This window comes from Prionailurus viverrinus, chromosome C1 (genome assembly GCF_022837055.1).
Source record: "Prionailurus viverrinus isolate Anna chromosome C1, UM_Priviv_1.0, whole genome shotgun sequence".
NCBI classification, from domain to species: domain Eukaryota; kingdom Metazoa; phylum Chordata; class Mammalia; order Carnivora; family Felidae; genus Prionailurus; species Prionailurus viverrinus.
Window position 1 is genome coordinate 26,963,795 of NC_062568.1, and position 23,197 is coordinate 26,986,991.

The window sequence follows — 23,197 nt, forward strand, 5'->3', positions numbered from 1 at the left end:
CTGCACTAACCCCTTTGTATCTCAAATAGTTGTAAAGAAACCAAACGGACAGAGGAGGAGTTCCTTCCAAAAATGGCTTGCAGATAATGGCTGATGGACAGCTGACTCATGAAGCATTATTTGCCTTTTTATCAATTTGTTCCCAATATTCCTAATAATGGAGACTTCACTGACAGCTGAATGGATCAATTAAAAACAAACTCAAACAGGGCATCTGGGTGGCTCAGTTTGTTGAGCGTCTGACTTCGGCTCTGGTCATGATCTCACAGTTCGTGAGTTCCAGCCCCACGTCGAGCTCTGTGCTGACGGCTCAGAGCCTGGAGCCTGCTTCAGATTCTATGTCTCCCTCTCTCTCTGCCCCTCCCATGCTCATGCTTGCGCGCTCTCTCTCTCTCTCAAAAATAAAAACATTTAAAAAACCCTGAAACAATATTCAAATATAAGGAAGATAAAGACAACTCTGGAAAATGACCACCACAGATTTTTATTTAATTAAAAATATTATACATGTTGTTGCATTTTCATGGAAAATAATGAGTTAAAAAACACCAACAGTGTTAGTTTTTAGAAACTTTCATCACCCCGTTCTGCCACCTGCTGCTTTTTTCTGTCCATGGCATGAACCATGTGTTAGGAATTGGGGCCCTTGTGAAACTAGAGCTTCCTTGAAGTTCATACCTACAAGACCCCTGGAGTGAGCCATTTTCTTGAGGTTGGTGTTCTATTGAGTTACATCAGATACACCAGTCTGGACTCCCTTGCAAACCTTTGAAAGGAGCTAACATAAAAGCCCAAAGCACATGTCAACACCAATTCAGCTCAACGTGTCTATAAGAATCAGTTATGACCTCAGCCAGTTTCCAAGCCAGTTACCAAGTGACTTTGTATTCTACCTGGTGTATTAGTGTCCTGAGCCCCTCCATTAAACTTCCCCTGAACCCATGGTGGGAAGACACTGCCATATAGTGTTTATATTAAAACCATCAGCAAATACACAAAAGCACATGTGGCCCCCATGCACAATACTATCAAATAAAAAAAATACATATTGGTACAATACAACCTTTGGAATCACTGGCTAAAATATAGCCACGTGAGTATTTTTAAAGTCTTCATGTAATTCCACATTTAAGAAAAATAACAGCACAAAACTTTAACTTGAAAACATCACTTCAGCTATAAACTTCTCATGTGTAAATAGAAAGTGTGTACAATATCATATTCTCCCTAACTCTCTTCCTTTGTATTCTTTGGACAGCACCACCCCCTAACCCATATCCTTCACCTACAACATAAGACTGCATCCCTATATTGCTCCCGAGTGATGCTTTTACTAAAATTGGATCTGATGTGACAGAAACATCCTGGCTCTGTTTTCCTGCACCTTTGCTTCAAATTGTAGTACACTTCATCTGGATTTTGCATCCAGCTTTATATTAAAGAGAGATGAATCCCCCCCCAAAATACACAAATAAGCAACATAGCTGGATAGCAAAAAGTTAGAATTGCCTCAGCTCTTAGAAATTGGACAATGTTCTTCCTTCTTCATAACGGTGTGTCAATTGATGGGAATAAAATAAGGCTGAAATTGCTTTTCACATTCTGGCTCTGTTGGGGGCATTTTCACATAGACCCCTGTAGTAAGAGGGCTTCTTTTCTTTAGCTGCCAAATGCAAAAAAGAAACAGTAATTATTATTGAGAAATACAGAAGCCATTTCTAGACATAATAGGACTCACCAAATACTGGGTCCCTACCCTGTTGAAAAATGAATGTTCACCACATACAGAATTATAAGCCCCAGAAGATTTTCTTGATTCAGCTATTACAACTCACTTTAGGTAAATAACTCTGTGCTATTGATGTAAAATGGTAATCATTTTCCCTGACTGCAAGAGAGGAGTAAGAGACTTTGAGAAAGCTTTAAAAAGGACACCCAAAATGCCTATGGTGATCGACCACATCTTATCTGTGAGGGGAGGAGCTTGATAAGATAATAAACTTCAGTTACTCTGTTCAAGAGCTGTATTTCTCATATCCACTCCTCATATACTCTTTATAACTTTTTGCCCACATCAGTGCCCATTTTTTATCACCTCCGTAAATTGAGATTCTGTGTCCATGTGGCAGTTTCTAGAAAATGAGGTAAGAAGAATCTACAGCAATTGAACAGGTTGAGTAGAGGATCTTGGAATCCAGTGAGGGGTAAGGGGAGGGAGAGAAGGAGAGGGAGAGGAAGACAGGAAGCCAGGGAGAGAAAGAGAAGTAGCGAAGAAGTTTGTGTTGACAAAAGCAAGCCATAGACAGAGGTAGATGAAAGGAACCACCAAAAAGAAATCCCGATAGGAGGCCTGATTCCATATTTCCATCTCTTCCACCAATACTGCAATAAATAAAACCTTGTATTCTCATTCACTGGGCTAGAGGGGAGGGCAAGACTCTCCATTTGAGCAGACTGGATAACAGGGAGCCCTGGACAGGTATTGGGTGGACAGCTACAGCTTGGACAAGGAAGGCACAAGCAGGGTGGCACCAAGGGATGGCTTCCAGGTGAAGTGGAGTGACATGAAGGGGGAGACTAAAATCCATCCAGTGGTCTTCTATAGCAGCATTTTGTCCAACTTAATCTTACATTTCAGGGTTTTTAAGTACAATTGTCTTGAAGATAAAGTGCAAAACAGCTGCCCCGTGTTGTTCAAATGGTTACTCAAACTGAAACCCTGTTCAGAAGCACACAAACATTCAATGTCAAACACACTCATCTAAAATGTTAGTCATCCTGAAACCTCAAAGGCCAATGCCAAGGGTTCTAGCGTGTTCTTTACCACTGCCCTTCCTTTACCACTGTTCTGCATTTATTGCTTCATCTCCAGAAAACTGAACTCAACAGCATCATTCGGTCAGTTGCTATCACTGGAGGCATCCCCACCAGAAGTGTTGTGTTGTCAGCATTGCACTCACCATTTTGCTCAAAGAAACAGCTGTGATAAGGAAGCTATAAAAAAACAATCCTGAACTGACTGCTGCGAGGATCCAGAGGAGGAAGTCAGAATCTGGGCAAGGTTCAGGATCTGCAACAGAAGACAAAGCACAGCTTCCTTGAGACTCTCTTTAAACTTAAGGGCCCTACTCCGCCCCCCCCCCCCATTAGTGAAAAAAAGAGCTTCCAGACCTTGGTGTCCACCCCTAAGTAAGTCTGACTGCTGGGGGCCACTTCTACAGAAATGTCCTATCAAAGGCCCAAAGTCAAATTTCACAGTGCTTATCACTCCAGAGTAAGTGCCCCAACCTCCAGTAGAAAAAAACACTATCCCCAACCCATTTTAGATTTAGTCAGAACGCTGTTTGGGTCACCACCCATTAACCAGACTCCCATGCAGTATGCCAAAGAACTCTTAAGGAGAATTTCCATAATCCTAAAAATGAACCACCTGAAGTTGAGGAACAAAACTCTTTTCATGCAAAGAAGACAGCAATGCAAAAGGTGTAAGCTTAGTGATAAGGTTTTGCTCACCGATGACATAAATCTGGGTTCCATTGCCCATGCCTGCATAGTAGGGTGGTGGGTACATGAGCTCCACCTTGCAGATGTAGAGTCCCGTGTCCATGGCCCTCAACCCTTGGATGGTGAGGTTCACTTTGTTTCCACTGGAGATGCCAGTGCAGGTGGAATCATCTAGGAAGGCCAACTCATTCTCCACTGTGTATGTCGCAGCACAGACTTCAGTCATCTGGCTGCCAGTCTGCCTCAGCACAGTCACTCGGACTTCGGCGGCATTGCCTGAAGACCCATATTCACACACGAAGCTGGCGACACCTCGGCTGCTGGCCAGCACCACTGCAGGCTGGGCCACATGCATCCCTAACAAGGGAAAATTAGAGGGAACTCAGTGAACTCCTGCTCACCCGCGACCAGGCTCAGGCAAAATCTCTGGCTGAGGGAAGTGGATCTTTGATGGACACTCTCCAGCTTCACCTTCCAGCCCTTCCCTCCCTTCAGCCAATACTCTTCATCCCTTCCCTTCTCTCCCCATCCATCCGCTCCATCACTCAGCTGACTTCCAGCCCATCTCCATGAAGGTGTTTCCTTACAGAACAGAGTTTCTTGAAGGCAGTTGGTTGTAGCAGGAAGAACATTGATGTGACAAACTGAAGGCCAGGCCCTACCATGAAATATACTTGATTTGGGGTGAGTCATGCCTCCCCTGTAGCCTTCATTTTCCTTCACATGTACTAAGAGAGGATTAGGTCAGATGAGAACAGAGTGCCTTCCACCTCTGATATTCTATGGTTATCACAGAACTACAGGAACTTTAATGAGCAGTAGGGGAAATTTTGGAGGTTGAGGTACAGAATTTCACCTTACCTCTCAATGCATATGTCACAAACCTCTGCCTATATTTACCTGGCCAGAGAGGCTGAGCCCCAGGTCACTGCACCGGACGTCACCTTTCCTAGCATTATTATCAGAAGGAGGGACGCTGCTAGATGAAGGAAGCCACAGAGCAGAGGGCACCGGGTCGTTTCCTCTCTAGGTTGAGGCAACCCTGCTATTAACTTCTGTGGGCTTCCCCTGCCGCCACCACGACCTCTTCCGCCACTCTCTCCTCCACTTGAACACTCTCGTGCTCCTTTGTTCTTTCTCCCTCTGGCTTCTACAGGATAAAGGAAGCCAGCTCTCCATTCAAAAAGGCTTGCATCATCTAAAAAAACTTTAGCTTCATGTCAAACTACCTTCCTGCAACTAACTCAGCCCCTCTCCAGTCGATCATACAAGTGACACTCAACACTTGGATGAACCATGCCACTAATTAATTCTGCTCAAACACTTTGATGCCTTGCATACCATTGACTGCAAAAACAAATGAAATAAGTGGCATTTATGTCCTCTATGATCCAATCCCAACCTATCACTCCAGTCTGAGTTTCCAAGACACCTCTTCCTATGTATAAGTGACTCTATAGAAATCGCTCTATCACTAGTCCTTTCTCCCAAGTGCCTGAACTGGACAACGTCTGTCCTCACAGGAGAGAACAACATGGTAGCAGCCCTTGCCAGAATTAATCCAGCAGCCCTGGCTGGCTAGATAACAGTCTTCTTCCCCAACCCTCATCTCAGTCTATCAGAGCATCCCCTGAGCATCCTCTGAGCATCTTTTGCACTGTTATAAATCCGTCACAGTATTTAATCAAGTTCTATCCCTTATTAAAGTTTTTTTTGCACACTAATTTGCAGCTTCCGCCTTTGGCTTATAACTCCTAGGAGCGGCCATTATAATCTGCCCATATGAGCACCCAATAATCTTTGCTGTATTGATGCTAAGCCTAAAGACCAAGTTTCCTGCCCTCCTCCCAACCCCCAGGCAAATTCCCAATTATCACCAGTAAATCTGGTCACACTCAATTTTTCAGTGGGAGAATCTCAGTAACAGGTGGAGATAAATTTTCTACAAAGTAAAGGTAATTACTTCTAAGAGTATTTAATCTTTACATGTTCAAAACATGTAGAATAAGAAAATGTATATAAATATTTCTTATAATATTATTGGTAATAATTTAATTATGGAATACCTTTGAGCATCCAAGATATATCGTACAAACCACATGGTTTCTTAACTGATATGGTCTAGAGAGAGAGAAGGTTGAAATTAAGTGAGAATGCTCATCATTTTATATGTAGCAAACCTAGAATCAACCTGTAAAGAGCTTTATTTCATCTGAAAACTGGGGAATCTGCATCTGAAATCCACAGATAGGTCAGGTGGCAATTAAGTATCTTAGGCTAAACAGACTGATGGTGTTCTTTCTTCTCTTCTTCCTTTTATTTCTTTCTTTCTCTTTGTGTGTGTGTGTGTGTGTGTGTGTGTGTGTGTGTGTGTGTGTGATGGTTTCAAACTGCTTTCATTTTTTAAATAATTAGCTAACTAGTTTATAGAATTGACTGAAGACCTTAAGACTTTGAATTGAGTAAAGAAGGCTTAAATTTTAAATAAGCCGATTGATTCATTTATAAAAGTGAATTCGAGGATCTTAAAATCCAAATTGGGTAGGAAAGAAACTTGATATGTTTTGCTTAAATCAATGTTTTTGAAAAAGGAAAATCTTGAGCTCACCCTGATTCCAAGCTCAAATATATTAAGGACTGTGGAGATCTTTCCTCTTAACTCACTTAACTTTACAGTAATTTCTTCCAATCATACAGAAGTGTATGAAATTGCTTGTCTCCCAAACCAACTCAGATGTATCTATTAAGCTCCTAGTCAGTGCCTGGGACTCTGCTATGAGCTGTATCTCTGCTCATTTGCTGCTGCCAGCTGTCCCCTTTGCTGTCTTGGAATACAGAGTTATCCAAGCCAGGAGTTTGGAGTTTTACCTTTAGCTTCTGGCTTTGTTATAAATCACTGCCCTTGACTGCTGAAAGAAATGAAACCCAGGTGGGAGAAACACCTCCTCCACCTTCATGCTCCAAAAGCCTCACTCACCTTTGGAGAAGACGGGGATAAAGAGAAGAGAAAACAGAGCAGTGCAGGGCCAGGTCCTAGAAGCCAGGTCCAGCTGAGCCCCATGCCTCCGGAATCCAAAGCAAGCCATGGCTTTATGGGAGCAGTGTTCAGGTCTTCAGGAAGCAGAGTGAAACCTTTCAGGATCCTGAAGCTTTGAAATGTGTTTGAACCCACACAGAATCAAGGACTTTATATAGTTGGCTTTGATCCCAGGTATGTACTATACATGTGCACACACAAGAGGCACCTGAATAGAAAGCCTTTTTGTTTTGGTTTTACGAGAAAGGAAGTCGTGGGTTTAGCTGTTACGTCGAAAAGATAACCTCAAACACTCAAAGTAAAACTGAACAAAACAAGCCAATCCATGGATGGAAAATGCACTCAATTTGAAACTGAAGCTTCTTGCTCACTTTGAGGATAAGTGGAGACTTGGAGAATTTCCTGGAGTGCAGGAGTCTCCCTAAGTCCCAATTATGTCCAATTATCTAGGCATCTTTTACCACCCAATTCACTTCATTCACATCTCCAAAACTATGAAGCTGCTGGTTCTGAGCCCTTGACCCAATGACAGCAGTAGTCTGTAGACATTATTAATAAAAGCTCTGTATTCACCAGCTCTGGCAAGTTTACAAATAAGAGTTTATTTCTCCAAGCTCCATTGAGCATTTTGTTGAGAGAAAATACCAAAATCACAAGAAATGAATGATTTTGCTTCTGGTTTGCAAATTAGGAAAGAATTCAGGTACTCTTGAAAGCCTTAACAAAGACAAAATAGAGTTGGAGACATTCCAGCAAACATCAGCCAAAATGATCCAAGAGATTCTTCCATAAGAAGATGGACATTTTTTTTCTAAAGAGAATTTTTCGGGGCGCCTGGGTGGCGCAGTCGGTTAAGCTTCCGACTTCAGCCAGGTCACGATCTCGCGGTCCGTGAGTTCGAGCCCCGCGTCAGGCTCTGGGCTGATGGCTCGGAGCCTGGAGCCTGTTTCCGATTCTGTGTCTCCCTCTCTCTCTGCCCCTCCCCTGTTCATGCTCTGTCTCTCTCTGTCCCAAAAATAAATAAAAAACGTTGAAAAAAAAATTTAAAAAAAAAAAGAATTTTTCAAGTATAAAATCCAAGAACTAACTTAAATATGACTGAAGTTCCTAAATGTATGAAAGCTGTAAACAATACAAGTGTTCATCCTATAAGAGAATACTAAACATTGGGGCCACCTACCTTAAAACTGATGAGTTTTCATATACTTCAATAACAAAAGAGACATTTATTGAAAACCTAAGCCAGTTATATGGTATGTGCATTTAGATTGAATGGGGACCAGACAAAACACAATTAATGCCTTAAGGGACTTCTAGGAGATTGACATGCAAACAGACAGTTACAGCATGAATATGATGTTTGCCTATTCCAGCCCTTCACGGTTTCCCATTGTCCATACAGCTCAGCACAGCAGAGGAGGCTTTATAGAATATGGACCTAATGCCTCTGTGAGCCTGTCTTCCAGCATTCCCACACACGACCCCTTCTTCTGTTTGTCCTTTCTCCAAAACACCTCTTTTGGGTCTCATCAACTTTATGCGGTTCCAATGCCTATTTTCTCCCAATATCTAATCCTCCTTCTCATCATCCAGGAGTTAACCAACATGACAGCCTCTCCTGAGGCCTTTTTCTGTACTCCCCTACCACCTTATATAAGCCTTCCAACCCAGCTGAGATGCCAACAGGCAAGAGCAACCTAATGGGATTTTACTAGGGGCCAGATCCCAGATAGGTCACTGAAGATACAAAAGTGAAAATTGTATGTTCCTGCCCTTGAGAGGAGACACAGCAGAAGGAGTGGGAGATAGTTACACCCATGATCATGACAGAATAGAGAAATGCTGGAATTGAAGTATCTTGCACAGCCACAGAGGAGCAGAAGCCGTTGGTTCAGCCTGTGGAAGTCAGAAAGGGCTTCTCAGACAAAGTAAAACCTGAGCTTATTATTGAGGACAAGAGCAAGGGCTGGGTATTGAAACAAAAAGAACAATATGTGCCAAGATTGGAAAGGGCATAAAGCACTCATTATGGCCAGAGGACAAGACAAGTATGGGAATGCACAGTAGGTGGAAGCTGATGCTCTTAGCACTGAGGGCAAATGCACCAAAAAGGAGCAAATTGTCATGGCTGAGTTCACATTTTAGGGGAATTCCCGCTTGCACGGGAGAAAGGATGGGGAGGATAAGTTCAAGAAGAAGTAAGATGTAACCAGGAAAACCAAGAAGGAGGCTATTGCAATACGCCAGGCAACCAGGAATTGACAAACTTCTTCTGTAAAAAGACTGACAGTAAATATATTAGGCTTTGCAAGTCATATGGTCCCTGTTGCCACTACTCAACTCCACTGTTATAGGGTGAAAATAGCCACATAAAATACATAAATGAAAGGGCATGGCTATGTTCCAATAAAAAGTTATTCACAATATCAATTATACCCTAATTTAAAAAAAAAAAAAGAACATTATTTACAAAAACAGGTGGAGGCTGGATTTGGCCTGCAGACCGTGGTTTGCCAATTCCTGGTGTAAAGTAAGGCAGCGACAGCAGTGGTGACAGGTTCCTAAGAGGACTATTCCAAAGGCAGTGAATGCATAGAGAACACCAAATTCATGGCTTAAGAGGTACTGTCGTAGTGTGACAGTTCAAATGTTTGTCAATTTTATCTCATTCAAGTCTCAAAATAAGGCAGGGATTATAGGTTTTCTCAATTTATAAAAGATAAAACCAAGGCACTGAGACTTGAATTTATCCAATCCCCCATTGTCAGTGGTAGAGCCAGGATCTGAAGTGGGAAATGCTGTTAATCACTGCACTAAAGAAAGGTTTTAATGTCCAAGAGAACTAGATTTGAATCCTAGTATGAAGACTTGCTAGCTGTTGATCTGGGGCTCAGAGCCCAATGTCTTCCAGAAAATAGTGACTACAACTCAAGGCTGTTGTAAGGATTAAATGAGATAATGCATATAGCATGTATAAAAGAACTACTATGGTATCTGGACATTCAAGAAAGCTCATTGAGAAAACAGAGGTACAATTTCCAGGAATAGGGAACATAAGCAGATCAGGAAATGAAGATGATGAGTTCCATTTGGGTACATTGAGTTTATCTACAGAATGTAAGGGGGAAAGACTCCAAAACGATTGCTAATATGGTCTGCAGCACAGAAGCATGATCTGAGTTAAGACATTAGTTTAAGTAACCATGAAGCCACTGATGAAAATTTCACAGGCAAGTTTTCAGGTGAACGCTCTATAAAAATTTGTTAAATGAATAGATAAAGGAGTGAAAACAGTTTAATATAAGAAGACATGAAGGTTGTAATAGGAACTTTCAAAGAAGCTTACCAGGTTCCCTAATTATACTTTCATGAAACTATTTCTGCAATAGCAAGAAAATTCGATTGTTTTGAAAAACACTAGATAAAAAGAATGTTGGTGAAAAAGATATATTCTTTTTCCCATGTATCATCCCATAGATTATTTGATAATTACAAAGGGGAAAAGATAATGGATAAATCTAGCAGATACTGCTTTAACCAAGTGATCAAACTAAAGATCACCCATGATGAGACATTTTGACATCATGTGACTCCAGATATAATGCACTGAGAAGAACATGACACATCTGTAGTAGTATTGCCAAAATGGGTTAAATTGAATCTAATCGTGAAAAAACAATTAGGCAAATCCATATTGGGATCATTCTGCAAAACAACTGGCCTTCAAAATGGGCCTTTGGTCCTTCAAAAATGTCAATATCGTGAAAGATTTTAAGAAGAAAAAACCTTGAAAATTGTTCTAGATTAAAGGAGACTAAGGAGACATGATGATAAAATCCAATGTGTGATCCTTGATTTCAAAATAATAACTACATAGCACGTTATAGAGACACTTGGGGAAATTTGAATTTAGACTATATTTGACAATAGGATTGTATTAATGTTAAATTTGCTGAGTGTGATCATTTAACTGGGGTTTTGTAGGGAAACATTCTGTTTTTATATGATGTTTGCTTAAGCATTCAGGGATGAAGTCTCAGGATGTCAGTAAGTAACCCTCAAATGGCTCAACAAAAATACGGGTGTATGTTTGTGTTAGCCCAGAGAGAAAAAGAAAAAAACAACAGAGACAAAATGTTAACAATTGGTGAAGCTAAGTGAAGAGTATATCTGTGTGTTCATGATACATTCTTAAAAATTCTTCGCAAGACTGAAGTTTTTCAAAATAAAAAGCTGAACGCAAAAATTGTAGAACCACTATTACTATGGAAGGCACTATACCACAGATAAGCAGACTGAAATTTAGAGAAAGGAAGTGACTTGCCCAAGGTTATTCTCCACCCCCCTTCCTTACATCCATTTTCCACCTGGGAGGCAGACCCACAGGGACAACTGGGTTCCCTGGCAGATTGGCTTCTGGGAGGGACCAGCAGACGGGAAGCACCTGAAGAAGATCCAAAGGAAGGAGGGCAGAGATCAGGATATTTCTTCTCTCTCCCAGATTCAGGACCTTATTTCCGGCAGTAACAGTAGCTCTGCACAGCTACAGCTTTTGTTGAGTACCGCCTGCCCCTTCTATGAGCCAATTCTCACTATTTCTTCCCCCCGTCCTTTCAGTATTGGGAGTGGACCACCTTCCAGGGTTGCTAGCATCTGTGTGCATTAACATCTTCTATTCCTGACCCTCCTAATACCTCTTAAAATAGTCCTTTTGCTGAATCTCTCATTTGAACCACCTGTTTGCTGTAGAGTCCCTGGTTGATTTAGTCCCACAGCTGATAAGCAGCAAAAACTGGATTTAAATTCTGGTATCATTCCCATCCAGTACTTACTTTTTCCCTATTATCTCATGTACAATAATAACATATTTATTACAGTCAATTCTGTGCAATTCTTCGATCTCACCTATATCAAATTCTATTTCCACGGCACTCACACATTCACCCTAGCATCTAACTAGGGCCTCCTTTGTACATAATAGGTGATAGAGAATTTGTGCACTTCAATTTAGGTCTCAACCCATTTTATGTTTCTGGCATCTCATTTCCAGCTCTGGGAAAAGGGCTAGTAAGTAAGGATTCAATCAGGGGACTGACAGATACTAACAAGCCCAGCACAGTGGTGAAGAGTACGACTGGAGTTCAAATCCTAACTCTACTGCATGATGTGTGATCTTAGGTACAGTTTTTGAACTTCTTTGATCCTGAGCTTCCTCATCTGTAAAATAAATATAGCTAATTATGGTAGCTATCTTATAGGGTTATTGTGATGATTCAGTGAGACTATGCCAATAAAATGTTGAAAACTCTGCCTAGACTATAGTATGTGCTCAGTAAATGTTAGCTTATAGGCTAAATACGGAGAAAACTATGGGTTACAAACTTCAGCTGTTATATAAACCCTTTCATTATCATCTCTGATGAATGAGTGGTACATCAGACTTAAACCAGGGACTGACTATTCTAATACTCACATACTTACTAAATTTCTGCTATCGGTGTTCCCATCAGTATCTGAAACCAAATAGCTTATTATAACTCACATTAGACATAACCTAAGGATATTGTAAGCTCTCAGTTATTCAGTGCTTGAATACTCAAATGTCTGGGGGTACTACCTCCTTGGATATTTTCATTTCAGGGTAGAAAGGGGAAAGTCGGTTTTGTTATTTACTTTTACCGCTCCAACAACAACAACAAAAAAGGTTGGTGGTAGAGGAAATGAAAATAATTGGCTAAAATTAGGGCTCGGGGATTCACTGTGATTTCATTTCCTCACTATCTTCCTGTATCCTACTAGTTTGAGTAAACCCCAGACTGGTTTTGTAGTACTCTTAGTGGTTACTGGATTTGAAAGATCTCTCAAGATTTGCATAATTTCAAGTGATGCCTACAGTGGGTGTCTTCAGAATTCCAGATGAGATATAGTTTGGGTAGGGTAACTGCATTATTTTACTTAATTATAAAACTCCTCTGAATTTATAAAGCTCATTCTGAGATTAATTGGACTTTTCAGTTTTATTAAGCTTTTTTTTCCCTAACCCTCCTCCTATTATCCTTTCCCCAACTAGCTTACCCCAAAACCAACCTTTTGTTGAAAGATGTGCACCTGGCATTGACTGCGGTACATACTGCAAAACATCCTTTGCTTGATGGTTTCAGATGTAATGGGAGGAATGAAAAGTCTAATATTTGCATAGCCTGCAGTTTCAGGACATCCCATTACGTTGAGCCTATTATCATGCCTAATTAAGGTTATATACTCTGTTTTTGTGCTAATTAGCTCATCACAGTACAACTCCTTTCAAAATTGACTTCAAAGGAAAAAGAAAATCATCTACTCAAGTGATTGCTAAAGAAGGACCTATCAATCATCTCACTTCGAAAGAGAGCTAAGAGAAAGGAAACGATATGCAAAGTGACTGGAAAGAAATTTTAGCTTCATTACCATTAAAGGGTGAAAATATGGGCTGGGCAAGAACTCACTTAAATAAATGTGGTAGATTAATTTTCAGTCCCTAGGGAGCTGTAATCTACATCATAAAGTCAGGTAAAAATGGATGCTTCTGAGCTGTGGACCTTCTGACAGCCCCTTTGAGGGGAAATAGACTAGATTACTGCTGTCCTTTCAGTCTACATTGTCACCTTGCTGAGGGTAAAGTGAAAAGGGTTGTCAGGGAAGCTAAGTTTTATTTGCTGATCTTAATGACAAAACGAAATGCTGAAACCACTTCAGTTGAAGGTTAATCCTATCTGTCAGAGCTTCACTTACGTAGAGATGAAAACAAATATTTTTGAATGAATAAATGACAAAGTCGTTTGTAGGAAGAATCTACGTTCCAATTGCCTAAGCTCCTTACTTTATATGATTAAACCTTTTTGAATATCTTATCTCCATTTATATATAATGGTCTCTTATTATATTTCTGGTTTAGCCATTATCACCTCTGATTTTCCCTCAATCTCCTTAACTTCTCACACCTAAAACTAAGATTAAATTTGGATTGGGCTTTAGTCTTAATCCTTCACCCCTGTTGCAACATGGCCAACCATGAATAATTTGGGTGAGGGACTTTATCAAAAGCCAGGAATAGACATTTTCAAAATAGGTAACCTCTTTATTTTATGGATCAGAGAACTGATGTTGAAAGTTAATTGACTTGCCCAATATCACACATTTAGGGTTTATCCCTGTGCATGTAGATCTTATTTCTTTATCATCAAGAAGAAATAAAAAGAAAAAATAAAAAGGGAAGGGTAAATAGTCTTGTATTTGACCTATGATGCACCCTAGCTCACCCCACCTGAATGATAAACTCAGAGTACACCCGATTCCCATTTGGAACAAGTTGAGATAGCCCAGGATTATTTCCATTTTACAAAAGCAGAAATGTCACAAGTCACTAATGTTTTCTTGTCCTACTGCAAGCTCAGAGTGTGACTGAAAATTGTCTTTAATGCTGAAAAACCACCCAACCTCAAAGAGTTACAAGCTCTCTCTAAAGAGTAACATTGGAAGTACCAAACATTTGATGGAATCCATTTCTCTAATGATATTTGTGGCCTGTATAATCTGAGCTTCAAGAACTTATTTCAGTTTCTTGGTTACAGAGGCAATCACTGTTTTCACATTTTGAGCTGTGTTATTTCTAGCCCTGCTGCCATCGTAGCATTTGAATGATTTCAGGCCATGACCTCCTTCACACCTCCAGTTCATAGGAAACTTTTATGTTCACACCTTAAGCATAGAAAAGGAGTGTCTTTGCTCCTTTGCAGTGTGAGCATTAGCAGCTATGATGGTGGAGAAATGTGTATTAGATAATAAGGAGCACAGTGTATTTGCACAGCCTATTACAGGCATTGAATCCTAGAAGAAACGTTAGTTTTGCTCTCCCATTTTACAGAGGACGAAAGAAAGACCCGGGGAGGTGAAGTGATCTACCCCAAATTACATGCATAGCCTATTGGTGGCAGAACCAAAATGAGGCCCCAAAGTCCTTAACTTAAAGTCTCTTCTCACTATGCCTTCACTACCATCCACCATCTTCCCAAGCCCTCTTAAACTAACATGACTTCTGGTTTTAATTTCCTGCAAGTTTACAACTTGAAGCCCAGCCCCAACAAACTTCCTCATAGGTTTTAGGTACCGACAAACACAAATCAGCAAGTCAGGTTTTCAGTAAAAATTGAAAATTATGGTCTTACAGCAATACCAAGAACAACAGGCAAAAGATGGAAAAAACCCAAGTGACCATCAACTAACAAATGGATAAAGAAAATGTGCTACATCCACTCAATAGAATATTATACAGCCATAAAAAGAAATGAAGTGCTGATGCATGCTTGAATACGGATAAACCTTGAAAACATCATGCTGTGTGAAAGAAGCCAGACACAAAAGGCCACATATTGTATGGTCCATTTATATGAAATACCCAGAATAGGCAAGTCCTTAGAGACAGAAAGCAGACCATTGACTGCCAGGTATTGTGGGGAGGGGGGAATGGAAAGTGGCTATTTGATGGTACGGGATTTCTTTTGGGGGTGACGAAAACATTCTGGAATTAGATAGTGGTGATGGTTGCACAACATAATGAATGTATTAAATATCACTGAATTATATACTTTTAAATGTTTAAAATGGTAATTTTATGTGTCCTTTACCACACATATATACATATACAATATGGTTATGATGATGGATTCAATTGGCATTAACCATCTTAGAAAGTATACCACTGGTCTTACGATATGTGTTGACCATACGTTTTGCTCTTCTCTAAATGTAATCTAGACAAAATCTATAGCCAAGTTGACTACACTCCAAGTATAAAAAGAATGAACTGGTAAATGCATCATTAACTGGCTGAGGCAAGGGAGAAACGTTCTTGTTTTTCCTCATCATCTACAATTCTGACCACACATCACACTGAATCATAACCAGCAAGAATCTGAGATATGGATCATTTGGCTTTGCTTTTCCCTGGGCACAGTTTTCTAACAGGTTACTCAGTTGTGGAATAACTAAATGAGATGGAGAGAGGCCATGTAGGAAATTTTGGCTCAGTGAACTATATGATTCAAGCATGTTTTAGGAGAATATAATTTGAGAGCAGCTGGTTGCATTTAGCAGCTTTCCTTAGCAGGCCCCATACCATGGATTGTGCTCTAAGAGGAAAATCTCTGTCCCAGAGCTTCATCCATGAGCAGGAAACTGAATAATTGCACTTACCTGAGCACATCAGGGCCTGCTGAAGGCAGTAAGAGTAATGCACTGAAATGAAAACCCAGGGTCTGCAGTCTTTGTCCGACACATACATAGAGCCCAGCTTCCATGCCCATCTAAGAGAATCCTGTTACAGAAATGACACTGACTTTAAAATCCCGAGGAATCCATTGCTTATCGTTTTTGTTATTTCTCAACATTATTTGAGTTCATTCTGATCACATACAGTTCTTACCCGACATGCAAACTTTGCAGTTCTGGTCATTTGTGTTATCTGGTTAAAAAATACTGACAAGTAGAATATACCACAAACATTTGTTTCCTGTCCTCCCAAAACATAAGCAGGTCAAGAACATCAGTCAACTGTATCCCCTGCATTTTACCTTTTGGATAAGATAGACAATGTGTACTGAAGAACATGAGGTTGTTAGAAATTTTTAATTCATGATGATACAAGAAAGTTAAAGGAAGTTATGATTTTTCAAAATTAAATCTTTGCTACTGGAATTTATTATCCTGATTTGTAAGACAAATTCAGGAACCAAGTTTGTGGTGATAAATATATTGAGCAAATGCAATTTTTTTTCTTATCACTTGGAGCCACTGTTTTTATTTGAGAAAACAAATTACTTGCAAATCCTCTGACTCTGTCTAGATATGCAGGCCTTCTTTTAATTAGCATCATAAACTGTCTATGTAAGTCAATGGCCTTTGTAAATCTGAATATATTCAAGGACTTCAATATCTCCTATATCAAAAAAATAAACTGGAAGGGAAATCCACAAGACTTTTTAATTTAAGAGAATGGAAGTAAAGAGGAAAATGAGAAGAAAGAATAAGAGAAATGAGAAGCAAATGGAGCAGAGAAAAAAAAGACAAAGCAGAAACTTTAAATGAAGGATAATTTGCATATATTCAAAGAAATATCAATTCCGACCCATCTGACAGAATTAATCAACCATAAGAGAACATTGGTTTTGATTGTGGGTGGAACTTTCATAAAATTCCAAAAACCTCTTGAAATCACAAAGCCCCTAAAAAGATGCTCTGCTAGATGTTTTTATACAAAGAATGTGCAGATAATGTCATTCTAGCACTAAATTTAGCAAATAAAATGATTGTGATTGATAAGACTCATAGAACCGGTTTTAAAAGTCTTTAACTCAAATTACTGCAGCATAAATGTTTTTTTTTTTAAGTCACCAACTTAAAAGTCAGGAAACGCTTACTTGTTTTAGCCATATTTCTGTGACACTGGTTAGACAATAATTTTTTATAGACTTCTAGCAGTTTGGGATGTCACCTAGATTCACTGCCTCAAGCCCTGTTGTTTCGGCACCCGGATTTCAATTTGAAGCTTTAAAGATTGAAAACTAATTAGTAAAATCTACAAATTGTTTTCTATAAGATATTTTCAATAAATTCTGAGACCAGTGACCTTTACCACTGTGTTTTCCAGCAAACATTTAGCCCAGCTAAAACATATCAGGGGAAGATATGATTTTCTCACACTCTCTAATTCTGATTTATTGTTTCAGGGTTCGTTGTAGCAAATAAGGAGTAAAATGCATAAAATGGTGACATGGGATTTAAGAGTTTTGAATTATAGATGTGGTTCTAATGCTACCTAAATGGAAATCACTTTAATTATATAATCTCACTAGTTTAATTTTCTCATCTGTGAAAATGAGGAGGCTCAATTAGAAAGAAACTCTAACTTTCAGCCCTAAATAATTTTTAATTAAAAGCATATTTTCCCTTCATGATATGTAAATGGAAAAAGCAGGTTAGAAAACTGTATTTAGAATATGATTCATTTTGTAAAAATAAAGTGAAAATACATGCAGAATTATATACAGCAACATGCTACCAGTGATTATAGAATTTTTATTCTCTTATCTTACCTCTATTTTCCATCTTTCTGAATGTATATGTATTATTTGTGACTAGAAAAATAAGATATTACAAGCCATATAAATTAAAGTCTTTATTGTTTATAGAACACTAAGTATATACCCGTTCATCAGAACTTGAACATTCCTATTTTGGGGGAAAAAATTGAAAGAAGATTCATGCAGAGATTTGAAATATAAGATGAGGGGCGCCTGGGTGGCGCAGTCGGTTAAGCTTCCGACTTCAGCCAGGTCACGATCTCACGGTCCGTGAGTTTGAGCCCCGCGTCAGGCTCTGGGCTGATGGCTCGGAGCCTGGAGCCTGTTTCCGATTCTGTGTCTCCCTCTCTCTCTGCCCCTCCCCCGTTCATGCTCTGTCTCTCTCTGTCCCAAAAATAAATAAACGTTGAAAAAAAAAATTTTTTTTTAAATAAAAAAAGAAATATAAGATGAGCTTATACAAGAACTCTGGTTTCTGAAATATCAACCAAAGAAGCAATTTCACCAGCACAACGTATTTTAGCATCAGCTTCTCTACTTTTGTGACCGCATTGGCATCACAATACTCTGAAAGCACTTCTTGTGTTAATTTTCCCAGAACATCGTGAAAAACATCGTATATATACGTTCAGAAACACACTCCTTTTCCCAAATATAAGTAATGTGTTGGATATGGTTAATTGGACATGCAAATAAATGGATTGTGTGACCAGTATGGGAGAAAGACATTAGTGCGGTAAATTTTAGAAGAGGAAGTAGTCTAAGTTATCCAGGCCCTAATATACTGAGATCTTGAATATGGGAATCAGAACTTTAAGGTCCATCTCTTGCCCTCTGATTGTGAAAAAGAGAAAGTGATCCTCACAGGCAGATGGTTAGGCCTGGCTTCATATCATCTGTAGACTTTGCATTCTCTAAGTGTATGTCCTTGGTTTCCAACTTGACAGAAATCATTCAAGACATACCATGCAGGTCATTCAAACAGATCACTCTCAGTTGAACATGGACTTCAGGTGTCATGGGGAAAATCTGTCAGAATCGGATATTCAGTAATATAAATTAGACACGATACTTAGCATACAAAGACAGAAAATTTAAGAACTAACCCTAAGCATTTTTAAAATTATCTGGCCAGAATAATGTCAGAATTCCTACTTAAAAGTATCTTTTGATGTGCTATGGGAGTGCAGTTGAAGGCTCCTAACCATGCCAGCCTCTTCCCTGGCAGAAGGAAGCAAGAGAAAGAGAAGTTCTTCTTGGGGCCCTACATTCAAGGTGATGCTCCACTATGTCACAAAGAGAATTCCAAGGAAATGTAAGGCTGACTGGCTTCCCACAACTCATTATAGTTAAAAAGCAAAACAAAACAAAAACTTTCAGTGATAAAAGGTTCAATCGCTTTATCTAAAATTGCAAATTCAAATGACTGCAGCCCTTCAAATATGTCGTCTTGGAAGGTTATATTTTTCCAGTGATACTGTCATTGTTCAGAAAATCCCTGGGATGCCACTTTTTGGAATTATTCTCATTTTTATGGAGGGGAAAAAAATGCAGTGTCTTATTACTGTATGGTCATATCTTGGTGTTTTAACCACCAACATCCCTCAGATAATAAGGAAATTGTTGTCAGTGGGAGGGAATATCAAATTATTATTCATATAAATAAGTGTTACCTTTGAAGATGTTGGAAGGATTGTGCTATATACAGGCCTTCAAATACCAAGAACATTTTCAGTAATGGTGGCAGCACTAGAACAGGGATGAACATCTTAGATTCGAGTGGGAGTCATGACCCTACTCCATGGCCACACAAAGCAAGTGTAACATGGGGAGGAAGGCTGATTCTCTCATGAGTCATCACTACTGCAGAACTGCAGCTGAACTTCAGGCCCCTGGGGGACTAGATGGTGGGTTATGCCAAACCTTCACAGGGCACAATTTAAGTAATGGCACTGGAGCCCACAGAAAACAGATTGTACACAGTGAGTAGAGCACAAAAAGTAGGACTCCAGGCAGATAGTAGCCTGATACTTCTTTATTCAGAAATCCTGTCCACATACTGATGAGCCCCAGGCCCCAAGATACAAAGATGGAGATCAGGTCAGGGTTTCTGGCCCCAGGGGCAGGGTAAGACAGAGCAAGACACTCAAAAGTCTCAAAGCAGAAACTCAGTCCTCTGAGATGCAGACAAAGGGACTTAGAGGAAATCTAAGCCTTACCTGAGTATGGCAGGAGCCCAGTGGCCATTTTCCAAAGTGACAGTCCCATGGTCAGAACTTCATTGGATCTAAGTCTTGGATAGTGACTAATGCAAGCCTCATTCAGTGAAGGACTGAGAATTTTAAAACCCTTAAAACTTCAGTTAGGAAAAACAGGGCCTGCAGGTGAGGCAATACATTTTGGAACACAGATGAAGAAAACTGATCAATATAGAGATATGAGACATAAATAGGGCTGATTGGATACCCAAGATCACTTTCTGAAGAGGCTATCACTCATAAATTCTGAAACATTATTTTAGAATATCTATCACTTTATTGGCAAACCTAACAAGAAAACTTCCATGCTTCCTTTTCTTCTGGGTTTAGTGTCCTTAGAAAAGTGCTATTGTGCTCCATGGATTTATGGGATTTTCTAGTCACTACTTTTTTTAAATTAAACTATCCAAGTTTAGTTGGGTTGAAACCAGACCGTGGTTTTCAAAGAGCAGACGAATTGAGACCAGACTATATTTTAAACTCCCCCACATTCTGGTTTCATTATGTTCTTGAAACCCAGACCAATTTTTTGAAAAGAATTGACAAAAGTGGGCTTGATTCTTAGCAAACCTGACCCAGTTAGAACCTGACGTTGGACTAAAATCGGCTTTAATTTGGGGGTGCAGTGCTAACTGTAGAAGTGAAACCGAATATGTGCAAATGCGTAAGAACTGAAGAGGAGGAAAAAATTATTAAGTGATAAATTTATTAACCCAAATCTCCTTGCAATCAGTGGACAATAACTGGTAAAAAAATATTTCCAGATCTAAAAGCCCAGCAATTACCCTAAGATCATAATTCTAAAATAACTTTTCTGATTAAGTTCAAACTTTCCAAGAACATTCACCTTTTATTCGAAACCGAACCATGAGAAATTTCAAACTAAAAGTCATTGTAAACTGCTTGCATGAGAATTGTGTTTTCATGATGGAACTATTGAGTAATCATTGTCATTTACTAACTATACAATATTAAGGCAAGAGACAAAAAGTCACTGGGGCCAGAAAAGAGAGAAGGGGAGAAAAGGAAAGAGAAGAGAGAAGGGGTATGGGGATTAAGGAATGAAACAACGAAAGAAGAAAGGGAGGAAGGAAGGAGGGAAGCCAGAGTGGACAAGGGTTGTTAAGACCATGGTTTCTCAGAGAAAGTCACTTCTGACCAAACCCCTTGGAAGCAGAATACTGTTAATCTTAGTCCAACTGCTTCTCAGAAATATCATTTTTCTTGGTGCAGCATCTGCCATCTGGCCCAATCCTCAGGAGTTCTATCTCCAGGGAATCACAAAGTAGTTGAGCTAATATTGATACTCAGCTCCTGCTGTTATTATCTCTGTAAGCCAAAGTTTCTCAACTTCAGAACTATTGACATTTTTTACCAAAATGGGATTAAGCATGCAAAGGTCTTATTAGGAGAAGTATCTATGAAAGAAAATGGGGAGGGAGATGGGGAAAGCTGGAAGAACCATCAGATATTTATGCAAAGGTGGCCCCTAAGGGAAGGAGAGTGGGAGGGAAGGTTGGGTGGAAACATGCTAGACCCCTATACAGTCTAAGAGAGGTTTGGCAACAGTGTCAGTGGTCCTTGAGCCAAGGTGAACCATCTGGAACAGGCTTGCTTTAGAATTTTTGCCACTCAGCGTTATTGGCTAGGAGCAGCCCATGGGAGGCGATGCCTCAATATAAACAGGGCTATGGATGTCAGAGTGCCCCAGCTTGGGTCTTTGGTCCATTACCCTCCTTACAGTAGGGGATTTGTGAGGTTTATTTTCATAATCCACCCCTTGTGCCACATGGATCCACTTTTCCACTTAGGTTCAGGCAGCTTCTCTTCCACTTTTCCTATGAACCTTTCTTCCTGAGGGAAAACTCCAAAGAGGGAAGTTAATGGATGAACAACAACCCTCATCATTGCAATTGACCTCAAGACAATAACGAGTCTTCCTCCTCTCCCTCCCCCAGTCTTCATTCTAAATTCCTTCCCCACATTCTTAGCTATCACTTCAGTAGACCTGGGTGAGTTACCTCCTGATGTGACCCAAACCTTCATTTCTGATTATCTGAGCCCTTGAGAATCATATCCTTCACAGTTCTGGGTAGCTACACATGTTTGTTCATAGTTAAAATAGGTCAAGAGTACCAGGAAACATCCAAGTAGATCATCTGTGTGCCACATGTAATCCTCCCTGTCCCATTGTGTATTAGCAGCCTTATCTCCTCCTGTGATCATTGTCAATTACCTCTACCAGTGTGGTGAAACTTCTTTTTGCCTGCTGATCCTGGGACAGAGGACTCCGAGGCATCCTCATGGCAGCCATAATCTGTAGTTCTTGGGGAGTCTTTCTGTGTCTTCTAGCAAGAAAGTGTTCCTCATCAGTAGCAAAGACCGAAAGCACAAAATCTTCTAATGGGTCAATGGGAGTGGTGGTAAATGGGCTCACTTCCTCTTCCACCCCTTCATTCTTTGACTCATGTTCCCTTTCTACTGGGTACACAGCACCAAATAGGAGGCTCTGATTTAGTAAATGCATTGCATACTAAAGGAAGTCACTCCATCCTCCCAGAGTGTTTTTTCCAAGCTGGCACTTCTGTTGCTTTCAAAGGACATTACCGCAGTCTATGAGGCTGACAGCGTCTGGGTACAATATGTGATACAACCAATGGACCTGAGTACATTCCAACACCTCCTTCGATGTGAAGTGGATTCCCTGGTCACATGATATTCAGAATGAATACTCTGCATGTAGATCAGGCATGCTAGAAGTCCCTGGATAGTAGTGTTGATAGGAAGCTTTACAGGCAGATAAAGCAAGTCTTCCTAAGAACAGGTATCTGTTCCTATGAGAATGAACCACTGGCCTGTCTGGGATGGAAAAGTTTCAATGTGGTCAACTTGCCCCCAAGTAGCCAGTTGGTCTTCTAAAGGAATAGTGCCATATGGGAGGCATGGTGTTGCTAATAATTTGGACATTCATAGATAGCATTAGCTATCTGCACTGGTAAGAAGTCCATACTACTGGATGAATATGTTGTCTCCATTTCTTCCACCAATGATGAAGGCTGGCTAATGTCAACTGCGCAAATAATTGTATCCTCTTAGTTGTTCAGTGCCTCTTCTTCCATGGTGAATGCTTTCTGATGGGCATTAATGTATGAAACAAAAGTTTCGTGCTTTGTGCCCACTTCCAAATGTTTAGCCTCAAGACTCTACCCCAGACTTCCTTTTCTCCAATCTCCCAATCCTTTTTTTCTAAGTCCTTTATCAGATGTCCAGGCCATCGGCCA

The 23,197-nt window shown here is 40.0% G+C and overlaps 1 protein-coding gene across 5 annotated transcripts; it reads right to left on the reverse strand.

Moving 5' to 3' along the window:
- Positions 1-468: 468 nt before the first annotated feature.
- CTLA4 (cytotoxic T-lymphocyte associated protein 4) lies at positions 469-22,365 on the reverse strand. 5 transcript variants are annotated; one of them, XM_047872382.1, is made up of 8 exons: positions 22,153-22,365; positions 19,878-20,036; positions 18,524-18,687; positions 15,773-15,893; positions 6,482-6,615; positions 3,514-3,861; positions 2,961-3,070; positions 469-1,663 (listed from the first exon to the last, which is right to left on the reverse strand). In XM_047872382.1, the coding sequence occupies exons 4-8, from the start codon at positions 15,880-15,882 to the stop codon at positions 1,559-1,561; spliced, it is 807 nt and encodes a 268-aa protein (XP_047728338.1). In that variant the 5' UTR covers positions 15,883-15,893; positions 18,524-18,687; positions 19,878-20,036; positions 22,153-22,365; the 3' UTR covers positions 469-1,558. The 5 variants fall into 5 exon arrangements, with proteins under 5 accessions (XP_047728338.1, XP_047728340.1, XP_047728337.1 ...); XM_047872384.1 differs by lacking the exon at positions 6,482-6,615 and having other exon boundaries at positions 18,624-18,687; XM_047872381.1 differs by having other exon boundaries at positions 18,524-20,036.
- Between the last annotated feature and the right edge of the window lie 832 nt (positions 22,366-23,197).